We start from the raw sequence: 13,907 nt of genomic DNA on the forward strand, positions 1-13,907 counted from the left end.
TCACACACACACAGACACATATACACACACACAGACACACATACACATATACACACACATAGACACACACAGACACATATACACACAGACACATACACACACATATATACACAAACACACATATACACACACATACACATATACACACATACACATATACACACACAACACACACTTACACATACACACACAACACACACACATACACACACAGACACACATATATACACAAACACACATATACACACAACACACACTTATACACACAGACACACACATATACACAAACACACATATACACACAACACACACTTATACACACAGACACACACATATACACAAACACACATATACACACATATACACGCACATACACATATACACACATATACATATACACACATAATGCACACACATACATACATACTACACACAGACACACACACAGACACACACACATAAACATATACACACACACACACACAAATGTAAAGACCTGTAAGTTAAAAAAATACACCCAGATAAAAACCTTCCAAAAATACCATTGAGTTTGTTTTGTGTTGGCCATCTTCTGCTGGTTAGGGCCTACCTACCCTTGTGTGTGGCTTGTATCACCAGTGAAATCATATCGGAGAAAACTAATTTTTCCATTGTGAATAATTATCAGTTGGAGATAGCTTCTGGGTCAGTAGAACTTCTTGAAATATGTACATCTATGAAAGAAATCTAAATGGAATCACACCAAATAACAGGACAGAGCAAGCCCCAAGTAGACATCTCTCAGCACCAAAAGTAGCATCCACTGTCAGGAAACTGAGTTGTTGGCAAAAGAGGTCCCATGAAAACCATGCAACACAGGCTCTTGGCAAAGATACTGGTTTCTCTTTATAAACTGACGGTAAGCCGCTATTCCCGAAGACAACACCTACGGAACTCATTGAACACAGAGCAGTTGATCTGGTGCCTACTTGGAGCCTCCACCCCTACTGAGTAGTGTTCAAGGTACTGGAAGGTACTCTGCAGGCTGCCAAAGGAAGGGCAAGTACCAACCCAGCTGTGACCCTTCAGTCTACGATGGGGACCTGCCTTTGTGATGTGCTGGCACAAAGTTGGCACAAATGTATGAGTAACCAATATCTGAATGCATTTAAGGCCCACTCCATGAGATGGAACTACGCCAGACACTGCTCAGGTTGTAAAAAACCCAACACTAGACAGACCACGGGCATGGAGAGACCCAACTACCACTGTTCTGCTAGTGGGGTGTGGTAGGAAATGACTCCCGAGGACATTCTACCACACTCACAGACCAGTGTCTTGCTCAGCCACCATCAGAGAAGCTTCATGCATCCGATGGGACAATTACAGAGACCCCCAGCTGGACACTTTGCAGAAAGTGGGAGATCTTGGACAGCTTAGTCATAAAGAGGGGGGCTCTGTCAAACCCCTCTCCTAAGAGCTCAAGACCTGTGCACAGGAGGCAAAAAAATTGTAAGAGCCAGTGGCAGTGGCGATAGAATTGTCAAGGAAACAGGCCTGACCAGACACATCAGGGATGGTGTGCGAGCACGCATAGGCGAGCACGCATAGAGACTGGCAGCAGGCACACGAGCTGCACTGGTCCAAGCCAGATGGGGTCCCAGGGCTGAGAGGGGAAGTGACTCAAGGCCCCATCCCTGTTCATAAATGGATTTCTACTTTTAACTTGTTTATGAACTACTGACTCTGTACCTTTTAACATCCTTTTCTTATCTTCCCTCCTTCATACATTAAATCTCAACCACAGTTTCCTCTCCCGTCAGGCCCTTCCTCCACCTTCCCTCTTCCCTAGGTCCACTTCTCCATTTCCCTTCAGAAAAGAGCAGACCTCTGGGAGATATCAACCGAGCATACCATAACAAGTTACAATAAGATTAAGCACAAACCCTCATATCAGGGCTGGGTCAGGCAAACCATTAGGAGGAAAAGGGTCCTAAAAACATGCAGAGGAGTCAGAGACAACCCCACTCCCACTGTTAGGAGTCCCACAAGAGCCCCAAACTATGCAATCATAATATATGCAGCGCCATACAGGCTCTGTGTTACTCCAGTCTCCATGAGTCTCTATGAGCCCTACTAGGCTGATTCTGTGGGATGTCTTTCCCCAGTGCCCTTGATTCCTCTGGCTCCTACAGTTCTTCCCCCACTTCCCAGGGATTCCCCCAAGCCCTGCCTAATGTTTGGCTGTAGATCTCTGCATCTGCTCCCAACACTTGCTAGATGAAGTCTCTCTGATGATGATTGGGCTAGGCACTGATCTGTGAGTGTAGCAAAATATCATTAGGAATCATTTCATTGACTTTCTTTTCTTTTTGTTTTTAAACCAGTGGTGTTAAGTTCTATCTCGGTCTCTGGGCTATCCATTCTCTGGTTCCTGGCCATCCAGGTAGTGTCAGGCATGGGCTCTATATCATGTCATGGGCCTCAAGTTGGACGAGTCATTGGTGGACCACACCCACAAGTTCTGAGCCACCATTGCCCCAGCACATCTTGCAGACTGGACAAGTTGTAGGTTGAAGGTTTGGGGGCTGTGTTGGTCCCAGTCCCACCACTGCCTGGTTACAGAAGAAGGCTGGTTCAGGCTCTGTGTCCCCCATTACTAAGACTCTTCACTAGGGTCACCCTTTTAGACTCCAAGTGTACTAGATTTCTACATCACGCAGAAATGTTCCCCCAGTTCCAGTCCTCACTCCCAGTGCTCCATTCCCGTCCCTTCTGTTCCCATCCCCACTGGTCCCTACTATCTGCCCTTCCCAGGGAGATCCATGCACCCCCTGGTTTGAGCACCCCTTATTATTTAGGCTCTCTGGGCCTGTGGACTGTAGCATGATTATCCCTTACTTAACAGCTAATATTTATGTAAAAAGTGTGTATTATGCCTCTCTTTCTGGGTCTGGGTTTTAAATATTGTTATATACATTTAGGAAAGAGAAGGCTGTTCTTACATGCTTTCTCCCAGAGCAAAATCTCTAAGTTTATTTTCCCTTTGTATAACCAGCCTCCTCAAGCTGCATCCCAACACCCGAAGCCAAACACAGAAGCCGGAAATTTCTTCTAAGCTTTTCCTCTTCCATGGTTTCTTTAATACAAAGAACAATGGCACAGAAAATGTGGAAGCATTTTGGATTTTTAATTCTTAAGTATTTTGTGTAGCATAAAACCTGAAATAGCTTTTCAGTCGAAGCACTAATTAGAAAGCTCATCACTGCAAGAACAGAGCGAGGTTAGACTTCGTACCACCTTCTTATATCTTTGCAATAGTTTATTAGCAGGCCAGGTCACTTCCCCTGTTCCTTTGCTTATATTGAATGCTTTAAAGGGTAGAAGCAAGTATTCTCATCAGCTGGGACTTGGCAATAGGCTGTACCTTTTTGGATCCTCTGTGCCTTGTGGCATCCTTAAGACAGTGAATTACCCTCCAGGCACTGCTCTATGATGTTATGGAAAAGAGGACAATGTGTGTGTGTGTGTGTGTGTGTGTCTGCCTGTCTGTCTCTGTGTGTGTCTGTCTGCCTCCCTGTGTGTGTGTGTCTGCCTGTCTGTCTGTCTCTGTGTGTGTCTGTCTGCCTCCCTGTGTGTGGGTGTGTCTGCCTGTCTGTCTGTCTCTGTGTGTGTCTGTCTGCCTCCCTGTGTGTGTCTGTGTGTGTGTGTCTGCCTGTCTGTCTGTCTCTGTGTGTGTCTGTCTGCCTCCCCGTGTGTGGGTGTGTCTGCCTGTCTGTCTGTCTCTGTGTGTGTCTGTCTGCCTCCCTGTGTGTGTGTGTGTGTGTGTGTGTGTGTGTGTGTGGTGGTGTTGTTGTTGTTGAAGCCTCTCTTTCTCACAACATCCCGCTTTTGGTAGGCGAGATGTGTGTTGCCTGCAGGAGTTTTGGAAACAGGATGAGCAAGTGGTAGTTTGTTTATTTTGCTTACATACTCTTGTTTTTTTTTTTCCAGCTGACTTGGCTCTGGTGCATATAGGAGTCAAGAGGGGGAGACGATGAAATGGCATATTAGCAAAGCTTCTCAGTAGAAACTGAGGCACGGTAGACACATTTTTGTGAAGTAACTTGAAGCCATGGAATAAGCATCCCATAGTTTAAATTGTTTGAGTTTATGTCAAACGTAGATGAAAATGTACAAATGCACAAGTGTACGAGGACAACGAAGCAGAGTAGATCTGTTTACTGTGAGCTCGGCGCTGGGCTTCCTCACCCTCAGTTTTACACACCGTGAATCTCCTTTGTGTGTAGGTATGCATGTGCAGTATTAGATGCATGGACAGTTAGGTAGATACAGGTATACAGTGGTTAGCTAGAACTGCATTTGGTGGTACGATACACTGTTGAGGACTGCTCTTCCATTGCACTTTGCAGATACGCAAATTTTAATACAGTGTCTAATTTAGTTTCACCTTATATGAGTGCTAAGTATTACCTCATTTTGTAAGCCCACACCCAAGGCCGAGTTTCTGTGCGGCCTAATGTCACACAGCTAGGAAGAGGTGGAAGGAAGATTCAAACCGTGTCCTGTTAAACAATGAATCAATCGCATGTGCTTTCCACAGTGCCTTGAACATGCGCTTTGACTGATAAATGCAAATAAAATAAATGTTCAAGGTTAGACACATATATCCCAACTGACATACATATGCATCTCGATATATGACTGTGTGCATGTACAAGGGCTGCATGCCAGGAACTCCGGGATGTATGCAAAAATAAGGTGGGTATTTGCACTGGAGCGGACTGAGTGGAGACAAAGCTGTTGATGGGGCTCCTGTCAGTGGTGCTGTTATGGTGCTCTGGAGGATCATGGGATACCCACGAGGCTGGGATGCTTCTTGGAGATGACATTGTATGTGATACAGGAGCGCCAGCGATCTCCATATAGAGACTGAACTATATGTCAGTGTAGGACAGCATGGGTGGAGTGCTGAGGAAGGGGAGGGGAACCTGAAAGAAACCCGCTGCATCTTGTCTCTCATAAGGTGGCCAGGAAAGAGAACAGCTTGTTTTATGTTGTGAAAACTTGCTAGGAGCACTGTAACAGGCAAGAGAGGATCTGGCTTGTGAGAGGAAAAAAAATCTTCTCTGTGGGAAATGACTAAGATACATTGGAGCAATGGTGTCTAGACAGACACATGGAAGGCAGCTTGGTGGTAATGCCACAGGGGGAGAAGGAACAGGGAGGACAGCATGACCTCTGCCCGAGGAGGGTGGCGATGGTCATCAACACAGGTGCAGCCACAGGCTGAGGAAGCTTCCGCAGTGTTTCCTGTGGAGAATACTTCTGTACTGATACTCTTTGTTCTTGTCTAACCTGAAAAGACCTGGGCTTACGAAGGGTACATATTTTGTTCTGGCTGCCTTTGTGGGATGTTGGAGAACTCTGGTATTCAAGAGCTGAGAGGACTGGGTAATTGGGGGAGCATATCTGAGTTGCCCCAGGCAGCTTGGAAACTCTCAGCTCTACCACAGGGGGTCCAGAGACACCATCAAGAAAGTCCCCTTCCTTTTAAAGAAAAGTGAAACTTCAAAAGCATGGGGACCCCTAACCTGTAAACTCCAGGATGCAAGGTGACATCCAGGACATCCAGCCATTTAAATTAGAAAGCGGTTCCAATACCTGCCCTGCACTTGGAATCTCTCCTCAGGCTGGTAGAGATAATGGTGGCTTCAAGTTTAATGAAGACTGCGCTGAAGAACCTGCATGCTGTCACTAGAGGGCGCCAGATGCACATGAACTATCTAGGCATCCTCATCCGCACCATCTTCAAATTTCAAATGGAGATAACTATTTAAAAAAGGCGACTCTCCCACTTCTGTCTCTATTCACTTCACTTCTGCTACTGAGGGGAAAGAGCACTCCAGCTGTCTTCAGAATCTAGTAATATTGAGACCTGAAGGTCCCGTGATTTTCACCAGATCGCAAGAATATATATTAATTTGCTGCCGTTTCCCTGACTCTTACCATGTACCCAAGTATCAACAGACCCAAGAAAGCCTGAGTTAGCGATTCAAGAGCACCGTTCTCATGTTCATCAATACTCAGGTCCTAGTTTAATCCGTAAAATAAGTAAATGAATGAAAACAACTAGAATCCCTTTTGGTAGCTAGTAGAGTCTACATAGACAAACACTCAGGGTTACCATTGTCAGCATCTCCAGAACATTATGGGTTGGAATGTGACGTCGTAGGCCTCACATGTATGCAGACTTTCAATACCATACCCTGATGGGCACATGGGAATTGTAGTCAAACCATTAGGTTCAGGGAGAGATAGGGGCTGTCCGTTACTCAGTTGTCCATTTCCTGGCTCCATGGCTTACTACTAGTGTGACCTGGAGATTTTCCAAAAACTCTCTGTGCCCCAGCTACCTCATCATAAATACAGGATGCAGCGGCCAAGAGCTCCAGGGCCAGGAGTTGTGCTTCTCATCAGCCAGCAGATGAGGGCTGGTAGACCTAAGAGACAGGGACAATAGGCTAAGGTCTGATTTGGGACCACTCAGCAGAAACTCCTCTGTACATGCAAGCCTGCAGGCACCATTGGGTCCCTTCAGTAGGAAACCATAGGTTGTACCTGTATAAAGGACAACCTTTATACAGGGAAATGGGTCCAATAAGAGACGTCTCCCATGGCTCAAAACCTTATATCACAGTTTGTTTTCTACCACTATGACAAACACCGTGACCAAAACCAACTTGGGGAGGAAGGGATTTGTTTTATTTATAGGTTACTGTCTGTCATTGAGGAATGCCAAGGCAGGAACTTGAAGCAAAAGGTCACAGAAGAACATTGCTTACTGGCTGTCTCTCAGGCTCATGTTCCTATACAGTCCAAGCCTGGCCATGAGGGGAGAGTGCCACTCATAGCGGGCTAGTTCTTCCTACATCAGTTAGCAATCAAGAACATGTCCCACAGACATGTCCACAGTTAAGCCAGTCTGATGGAGGCAATTCTTCAGTCGAGGTTCCTCCTTCCCATGTGCCAAATTGTCAACAAGATGAGCCATTATGTCTTCTAAATAAATCTGACCTGTTTGCATCGGAGTAGCAGTCTCACTCTACAGATGTTTAAATGGAAGGAACTATGCCATCTGAGCCATGAGAGGGCACATCCTTACCTAGTTCCTCAGCTACAGTTGCCAGGGAACTATCCAGAAGGGAGGGGCTTGGGGGTGCCCCCTTTCACAATCAGCATATTGTAAACCCAGGATCTGAAGCTTCAGGAGTCTTGACTACTGGTCAAAAGAACAGTGTCTGAACCATGTCTTTGGCCTAGGGTAGACAGGACATATTAAACTGCACCCACAAAGAGCATAGGATTACGATTCAGCAGGAAACTTTCTGACTGATAAAGCCTTTTATGCCCCTCACATAAGAGTTCATTCAAACGAGCCTGTCTACTACCTAGACAGGAAAACACTCCTCAGGAAAGCTGTCTGTTTCTGGACTTTAAGAGACAGTAAGAAACCTACCAAGGCGTGTGAGTTGGCACAATGGTCCCTTTAGCCATTGTCCATTCTTACCTCTTGAGACAGCGCCCTGCACAATGCTTCCTCTGGCCGTCGCATCAAGTCTTGTCAAGAGTAGTTTCCTTTGCCATTGCCACAATTACCTCTCCACAGTGCCCTTTACTCTGTGATATACCATGTCTATCTTGTATATTATTCTGCTTGGAATCTGTTTGAATTCTCTCTATGGAGTTTAAAAGAATCAGGGGTCTGAGGGGATCAGAGGCGATCTAGGTAATAGCACTCTTGCTAGGTAAGAGCACTGTATGGCAAGTCTAGAGCCAAGAAGATCTGAGCTGCCCAGAAGGAGGGTGGTAAGGAAGTGACTGAGGAAGCCTTAGTTAGGGAAGGCTGGCATTCAGAATGTCCTTTGGAAGGAGGCTGGACATCTTTTCTCCCACTATAGTTATGCCTACAGATGCGCCTGGCACTTAGGCAGTGAAAGCCTGGGAGATGGGAAAGGCCCGCCTATAAAACCCAGCATCCACATCACAGGATGGAAAGAAAGGCTATATCTCTAAGAATTATTTGTGTGGATTAAAGTCAGAAAACTGTATGTCCTCTGGAGCACACAGGGAGGTCAGATTTTAATATATTGGACATATTGAGGACTTTGATGTCCTAAAATAGTGTACTTAATAAATTGCTTTTGCTACTTATAAAACATTATTAAAAATACTTCCATTGGGAGCATGCCAAGATTCTTTTTCAGATTAAGTCAATGGAAGGAATGAGTAAATACTTGGAAAACCCTTGTCTCAGAAGTGGGTGCTTAATAAATGTTACTTTCCTTTCCCTTTTTTCCCCTTTTTTCCCTTTTTTCCCCTTTTTCCCCTTTGATTCAAGAACAAGAGATGAAATAAAACGAAGGCAGGCAAAAGCAACATAGAATGCGGGAAGTGAGAAAAATAGAAAATAATGAAGTAAAAGAAGAAAACTCCCCAAGAGAAGTTGTGCCAGTGGAGGGGGAGTGGCTTCTGGATATTTACATAGTAGCCACTTCAAAGGACTTCAGTTTTCCATAGTATCTTTTACAGGGAGTGAGGTCCAGCACTGTGGGAGGGACCTGAGTACACTTTTTAGCCAATTCTCTAGATAAAACAATGACCTATCTTAAAGAAGTAGAAGCTCTGATGAATTTGACATTTCCTCCTGTGCTGGTTTCCTGTCTCCCGGTGTTTGTTTAATAGGATGAAAACATATCTTTAGCAGCAGTTGTGAGATGTTCTTTTAAAGCAAGACTGTCAACGGACAGTTGGACCATGGGCTTCTCTGGAACCCTGAAGGAATGAATAGGACTCTTTATAGGCTCAGTCCTAATCCTCAGTTAGCCTAGGCTGATTTGCTGTTTTTCTGAAGCCATAGACAAGTAGGTTTTGATTACACACACATATAAGTAGATATGAATTCCTTTTCAGGACAAAGGGCACCAGGGGATAATGAACTTCACTTTTCACATACTAGGCTCCTAGATGCTTGGGACTTTAATAGCTACCTGGAAGCATGGGCTCCAATGCCTACTGTGCGGATAGAGGGTCTGGTAAAGAAAGCCTCATGGTCGGTAGGTGGCAGGGACCCTTGGACAGAAGGATTTCTGGAACAAGACTATACCACTGAAAAGATTTGATAAATCTCATCAATGTATCTGCATTTTATTTTTTCTGAGTCTTGTGTTAGTTTTTTCTTGTTTTAGTCACTTCTATTTTTGGGGCATGAGTGTTTTTTGTTTTTTGTTTTTTGTTTCTTTTTGGCCTGGAAATACCAACAGCTGGGTTATCAGATACATGGCATTACTACTACTACTACTACTACTACTACTACTACTACTACTACTACTAATCACCATTGATAAGATTGTATTATAAATGAGATCAATTGGGTCCATTCCAGTTGGAGATACATTTTCTTTTTATCTCATAAACAAAACCTGTACTTAACTGTCTCACAGACTCAGTACTTAGAAAGCTGACTTGGCAAAGGTTAGCAAGCTGGCAGAGCTAATGAGAAGTCACTGAACTCTATGCCCCCCACCCCACCCACACACACTCCAGGCAGTCTTTGGGCTGTCCTAATGATGGTGATGAGGAGGTCAAGGCTACAGCATCCCTCCAAACGACTCAGGAAGACTATTGCTTAGCCATGGGTACCAACTCTAGGACCAGGGAATTAACTGTCTACTGCTCAGAGTGGCTCATAGGAGAGCCCCGCACATTTGTCCTTTGTTCCACCCCAGCTCCAAGACACAAAGGGAGCTCTGTTCTTTGTTAGTCGGCCCCTATGGAGATTTCTGCTCCCTTCCCTTCCTAAGACCATTCCTGTGACCGGAAGGTGCTGAAAGAAACACATTTCAAGTAGTAAAAACAAGTGTCCAGGAAGGAGCTTTCAACAGCTTATAACAAACGAGGGACTCATGTTTCTCCACCTGGATCTGGAATGGACTGGAGAGAAACAGCAGAGAGCTTCGAGCAGCTGTCAGCAGGAGCCCTGGACTCAGCCACCCTGCTCTTAGCAGCACCAGTTGGCTGCTGAGTGACCACTATTTGACTTTTTTTTTTTGTCCCTATATGTCCCTTCCTCCCCTTCCCCCTCCCCCACTTCCTTCCCTCCCTTTCTTTTTCTCTTTTCAGTTTTTGCTTTTCACATGGGATCTCACGTAGCCCCCAGCTGGCCTTCAATGTACCACATAGGTGAGGATGCCCTTGAGCTTCTGGTCCTTCTGCCTGTACCCCCTTGAATGTTGAGGTTACAGCTGTGTGCCACCAAGCCCAGTTTATTCAGTGCTGGGGACCAGACCCAGAACTTTGTTAGTGTTAGGGAAGTGCTCTCCCAACCAAGCTATATCCCCAGTCTCCATTCTTTTCTTCTCTTGAAACGATTTTAGAAAGGGTCTTGCTATGAAGACCGTGTTGGCTCCAGCCATGATTCCTCCCCTCCATGTTCAGCCTCCCTAGTGCTGTGATCCCCACAACACCTGGCTAGCTTTCTTTTCTTGTCTTTCTTCCCCCTACTCTGCTCGGAATTCCTACTCCTGCTATTGTGACTCCAGTTTCCATCTCTCTGCTCAGCAAATCCCCTTTAATTCTACCTGAATGTGTGTTTGCTTCTTTGTATCATGGCTATGGGTGCAACAATAGCTATAGGGTTCTTGAGAGGGTTCTGCGATCCCTTTACCTCAGTATGTCTCCCGTCAGCCTCTGAGGTTACAGTGTATTCATCAGGATAGGCTGACTTTTGCACCGGAGCAATTTCAGAGTTGCTGTGAGACTGTCGTTTTGCTTTCTCATTCAGGAATGCTCCCTTGGGAAACTTACGGATGCAGGTATTCAAGAACCTTTCACAACATGGTTGAAACGTCTCAGTTGTGGTGGCTTCGACGAGAATGGTTCCCATAGGCTTATATATTTGAATGCTTGGTCTGTAGTTAGTGCAACTCTTTGGCAAGGGTTAGGAGGTATGGCCTTTTTGGAAGAGATGTGTCATTGAGGGTCAGCTTTGAGGTTTCAAAAGTCCACCACAGGTCCTCTCACGTCTCTCCCTTTCTCCCTCCCTCTGCCTGCCTAACTGCCTACCTCACTACCACTACTCTTCCTACTATGATGAAATCAGCTAACTCTCTGAAGCTGTAGGAAAGCCCTCAGATAAATACAATTCTTTTATAAGACTTACCTTGGTCATAGTGTCTCTTCATAGCAATGGAACAATGACTAAGACATCAACTTTTGGTAGAGAGGACGTAAATGACTACTTTGATGTTCTAAGGTGGAGCCTACGACTGGTATCACAACACTTTGTGATATAGGGTCCCTCCTAGTTGCAAGGGAACCAGAAAATATGTTCAAGATAGAAACAAAATTGTGCGGTGTAGCATTGTCTGTACTATATGTTGGCCTTATCATCACTGCAAACATTCTGTCATTGGCTAGCCAACAAATACAACTCTAGAACTACACTTTCAACTTTGGACTCTACCTTTTCTGTCTACTAATGAGGATAGTAATCCCCTCTACTACCTTTTACAGACTTTGCTGTAGTGGTAAAAATAAAAACAAAATGCACCAACTTATGCTATTTCCAACACCGTAGGGCCATGTGACATCTGTGGGGTATTTTTATCTCGATCCGCAAAATGTCTCCAACCAATCTTGCTGCCATGGTTAGCCCCAGAAGCGAACGCCCTTCTAGTTCCCACAGCACGGGTTGCCACCACATCAGTCCCACACAGAAACCACCTATCTCTTGGCTCTCTGGTGTTCACATTCCCTGTATCCGCCTCCTGTGGTTATAGTCACAACTCCAGTAACCCGTTAGAATCAAAACTTAATAAGCTTGTAATTTATTGTTTTTATTATTCACTTTGCTCCCATGATCACTACATTCATACCTTGCACCTGTTTGAATAGTTACACCTGCATGCCCAAGGGAAAGAGAAAATTCTTTTTCCTATCTGCATCATCAGCAAATAGCCTTGTGCCCAGAACACAGTGAGACTTGATATACGCTTTACGAATGAAGATTATTTCTGCTGATTTTACTATGGGTACTCTGAGGTGTTTCATAATGGTTATTTCATTAATCCGGTTTCCCAGAATAAAGAAAAGGAGTCTGGCTCACTTCAGCAATCATCCCCATGTATCCTTTTAGCCCAGCCAAAAAGTCTGGTCCTTTGTGTTTATAAGTGACAGCAGGATGGTGAACGAGAAACTTCCTATGATCATCCTTTGCAGAAAGGCTGAGTATTGAACAGCTACTCACAACACTGCCTACTCCAGAGACAACGGGGCTGAAGAATGCCTTGCAGAAGAAAAGAACCCTCAGCCCTACAACCAGGAACACTAAAGAGGGCCAAAGTACAATTAAAACATCCCTAGCCAGCCACCCATGGAGAAAGGTGAGAATACACTGAGCGAGCCTTAAGTCCATTGTTCCTCATCCCACCCAAACTTTGTGGGTAATGCCTCCAATGGATGACGAGCTGCAATGGCCTGGAGCGAGAAGAGAGGCACAGTCTCTACTGAGTGACCATAAGACGCCACAGGAAGGCCCTGAGTGCTACCAACCAGCCTGTGTGTGTGATCCGTGACCTTCGTGCCTCAGCCCCACCCACAGGCTGTTTCCCTGAGCACACACCTGCAGACATCAATATCAGTGTAAACATGTAGTGTGCGCAGCTGGCTTTACTTGAGCCTTTCAGGGCACCTGCCTTGGGAAAACAAACAGGAGGCTCACAGCACCCAGCTAGGCTTTGTAAAATCAAGAGAGTACATCGGGTTTTAGAACTAGCCCCAAGGGAGACAGGAGGTGTGGAGCAGGCGTATCCAGAAGAAAGCAGGAGAAAAAGATCCCCAGAATCTCCCACTGGGTTGTTTAGTGAACACTGTCTTTTCTGAAGACAGTAAAAGCTGGACAAGGTGACCTCTTCTTCAGTCACAAATGCAGCAAGAAAAGACTTTTGAAGAAGGGAAGCAAGAATAAAACGTTATTACTAAAGAACCAAAATAATATTCCAGAAACCAATCAATCATAAAGAATTGTGTATCTGTGGCTTGCCGAACAAAGAATTAAAAAATGATGATTTTTAAGGATGTCCAATACCACAAGAGAATATAGAGAAGTCAAGGCCATCACGAAATGAATTAACAAAAAAAGAAGTACAATGAAAAGTTAGAAAATTTCAAATATAAGCAACATTTCTGAACCTGAGATGAAAGTATAGTAGGGCTGGAGAGATGGCTCAGTGGTTAAGAGCACTGACTATTCTTCCAGGGGTCCTGAGTTCAAATCCTAGCAACCACATGGTGGCTCACAACCATCTGTAATGGGATCCGATGCCCTCTTCTGGTGGGTCTGAAGACAACTACAGTGTACTTATATATAATAAACAAATCATAAAAAATTAATTAAAAAAAGAAAGTATAGAATAAAACCCACCAGACTTGATCAAACAGAGGAAAAAATGACTTATCAATTCTGAGAGGTAATTTGAAAATATCTCATCAGAGAAGAGAAAAGAATAAAAAGTAATAGTCAATGTTAACATTGTAGAGATTTATGGAGAGACAATATAGGAAGAGGGAAGATGGCTTCTTTGAAGAAATAAGGTCCTAACATTCCATCCAGGGAAAGGTATGGATATTGAGATACACGAAGTTCAAAGTACAATAAAGAATTTCAACCTAAAAGTTCACCAACGCACAGTGGTTCTCAAAGGCCAAGGGACCAGGAAGACTGGTTATGACTCATAATGATTATCAGGCCCATTATGAGTTCAAGGCCAGCCTAGACAACATAGCTAGACTCTGAGATCCTACCAGAATGGGATGGACAGAATGGTCACTCTTCCCTAGAAAGCAGAGACATGGAGCACTGCTGACTA

At 44.6% G+C, this 13,907-nt stretch overlaps 1 protein-coding gene across 1 annotated transcript in view; it reads left to right on the plus strand.

Moving 5' to 3' along the window:
* Positions 1–13,907, plus strand: part of LOC100910150 (uncharacterized) — a 28,487-nt gene that overhangs the window by 4,438 nt on the left and 10,142 nt on the right. The window contains exon 3 of the mRNA NM_001416450.1: positions 1,832–1,942. Within this exon, the coding sequence (NP_001403379.1) occupies positions 1,832–1,942 (111 nt within the window). The remainder of the gene's footprint in view (positions 1–1,831; positions 1,943–13,907) is intronic.

The sequence above is a fragment of the Rattus norvegicus genome, chromosome 18, assembly GCF_021556685.1.
Source record: "Rattus norvegicus strain SHRSP/BbbUtx chromosome 18, alternate assembly SHRSP_T2T, whole genome shotgun sequence".
NCBI classification, from domain to species: Eukaryota; Metazoa; Chordata; class Mammalia; order Rodentia; family Muridae; genus Rattus; species Rattus norvegicus.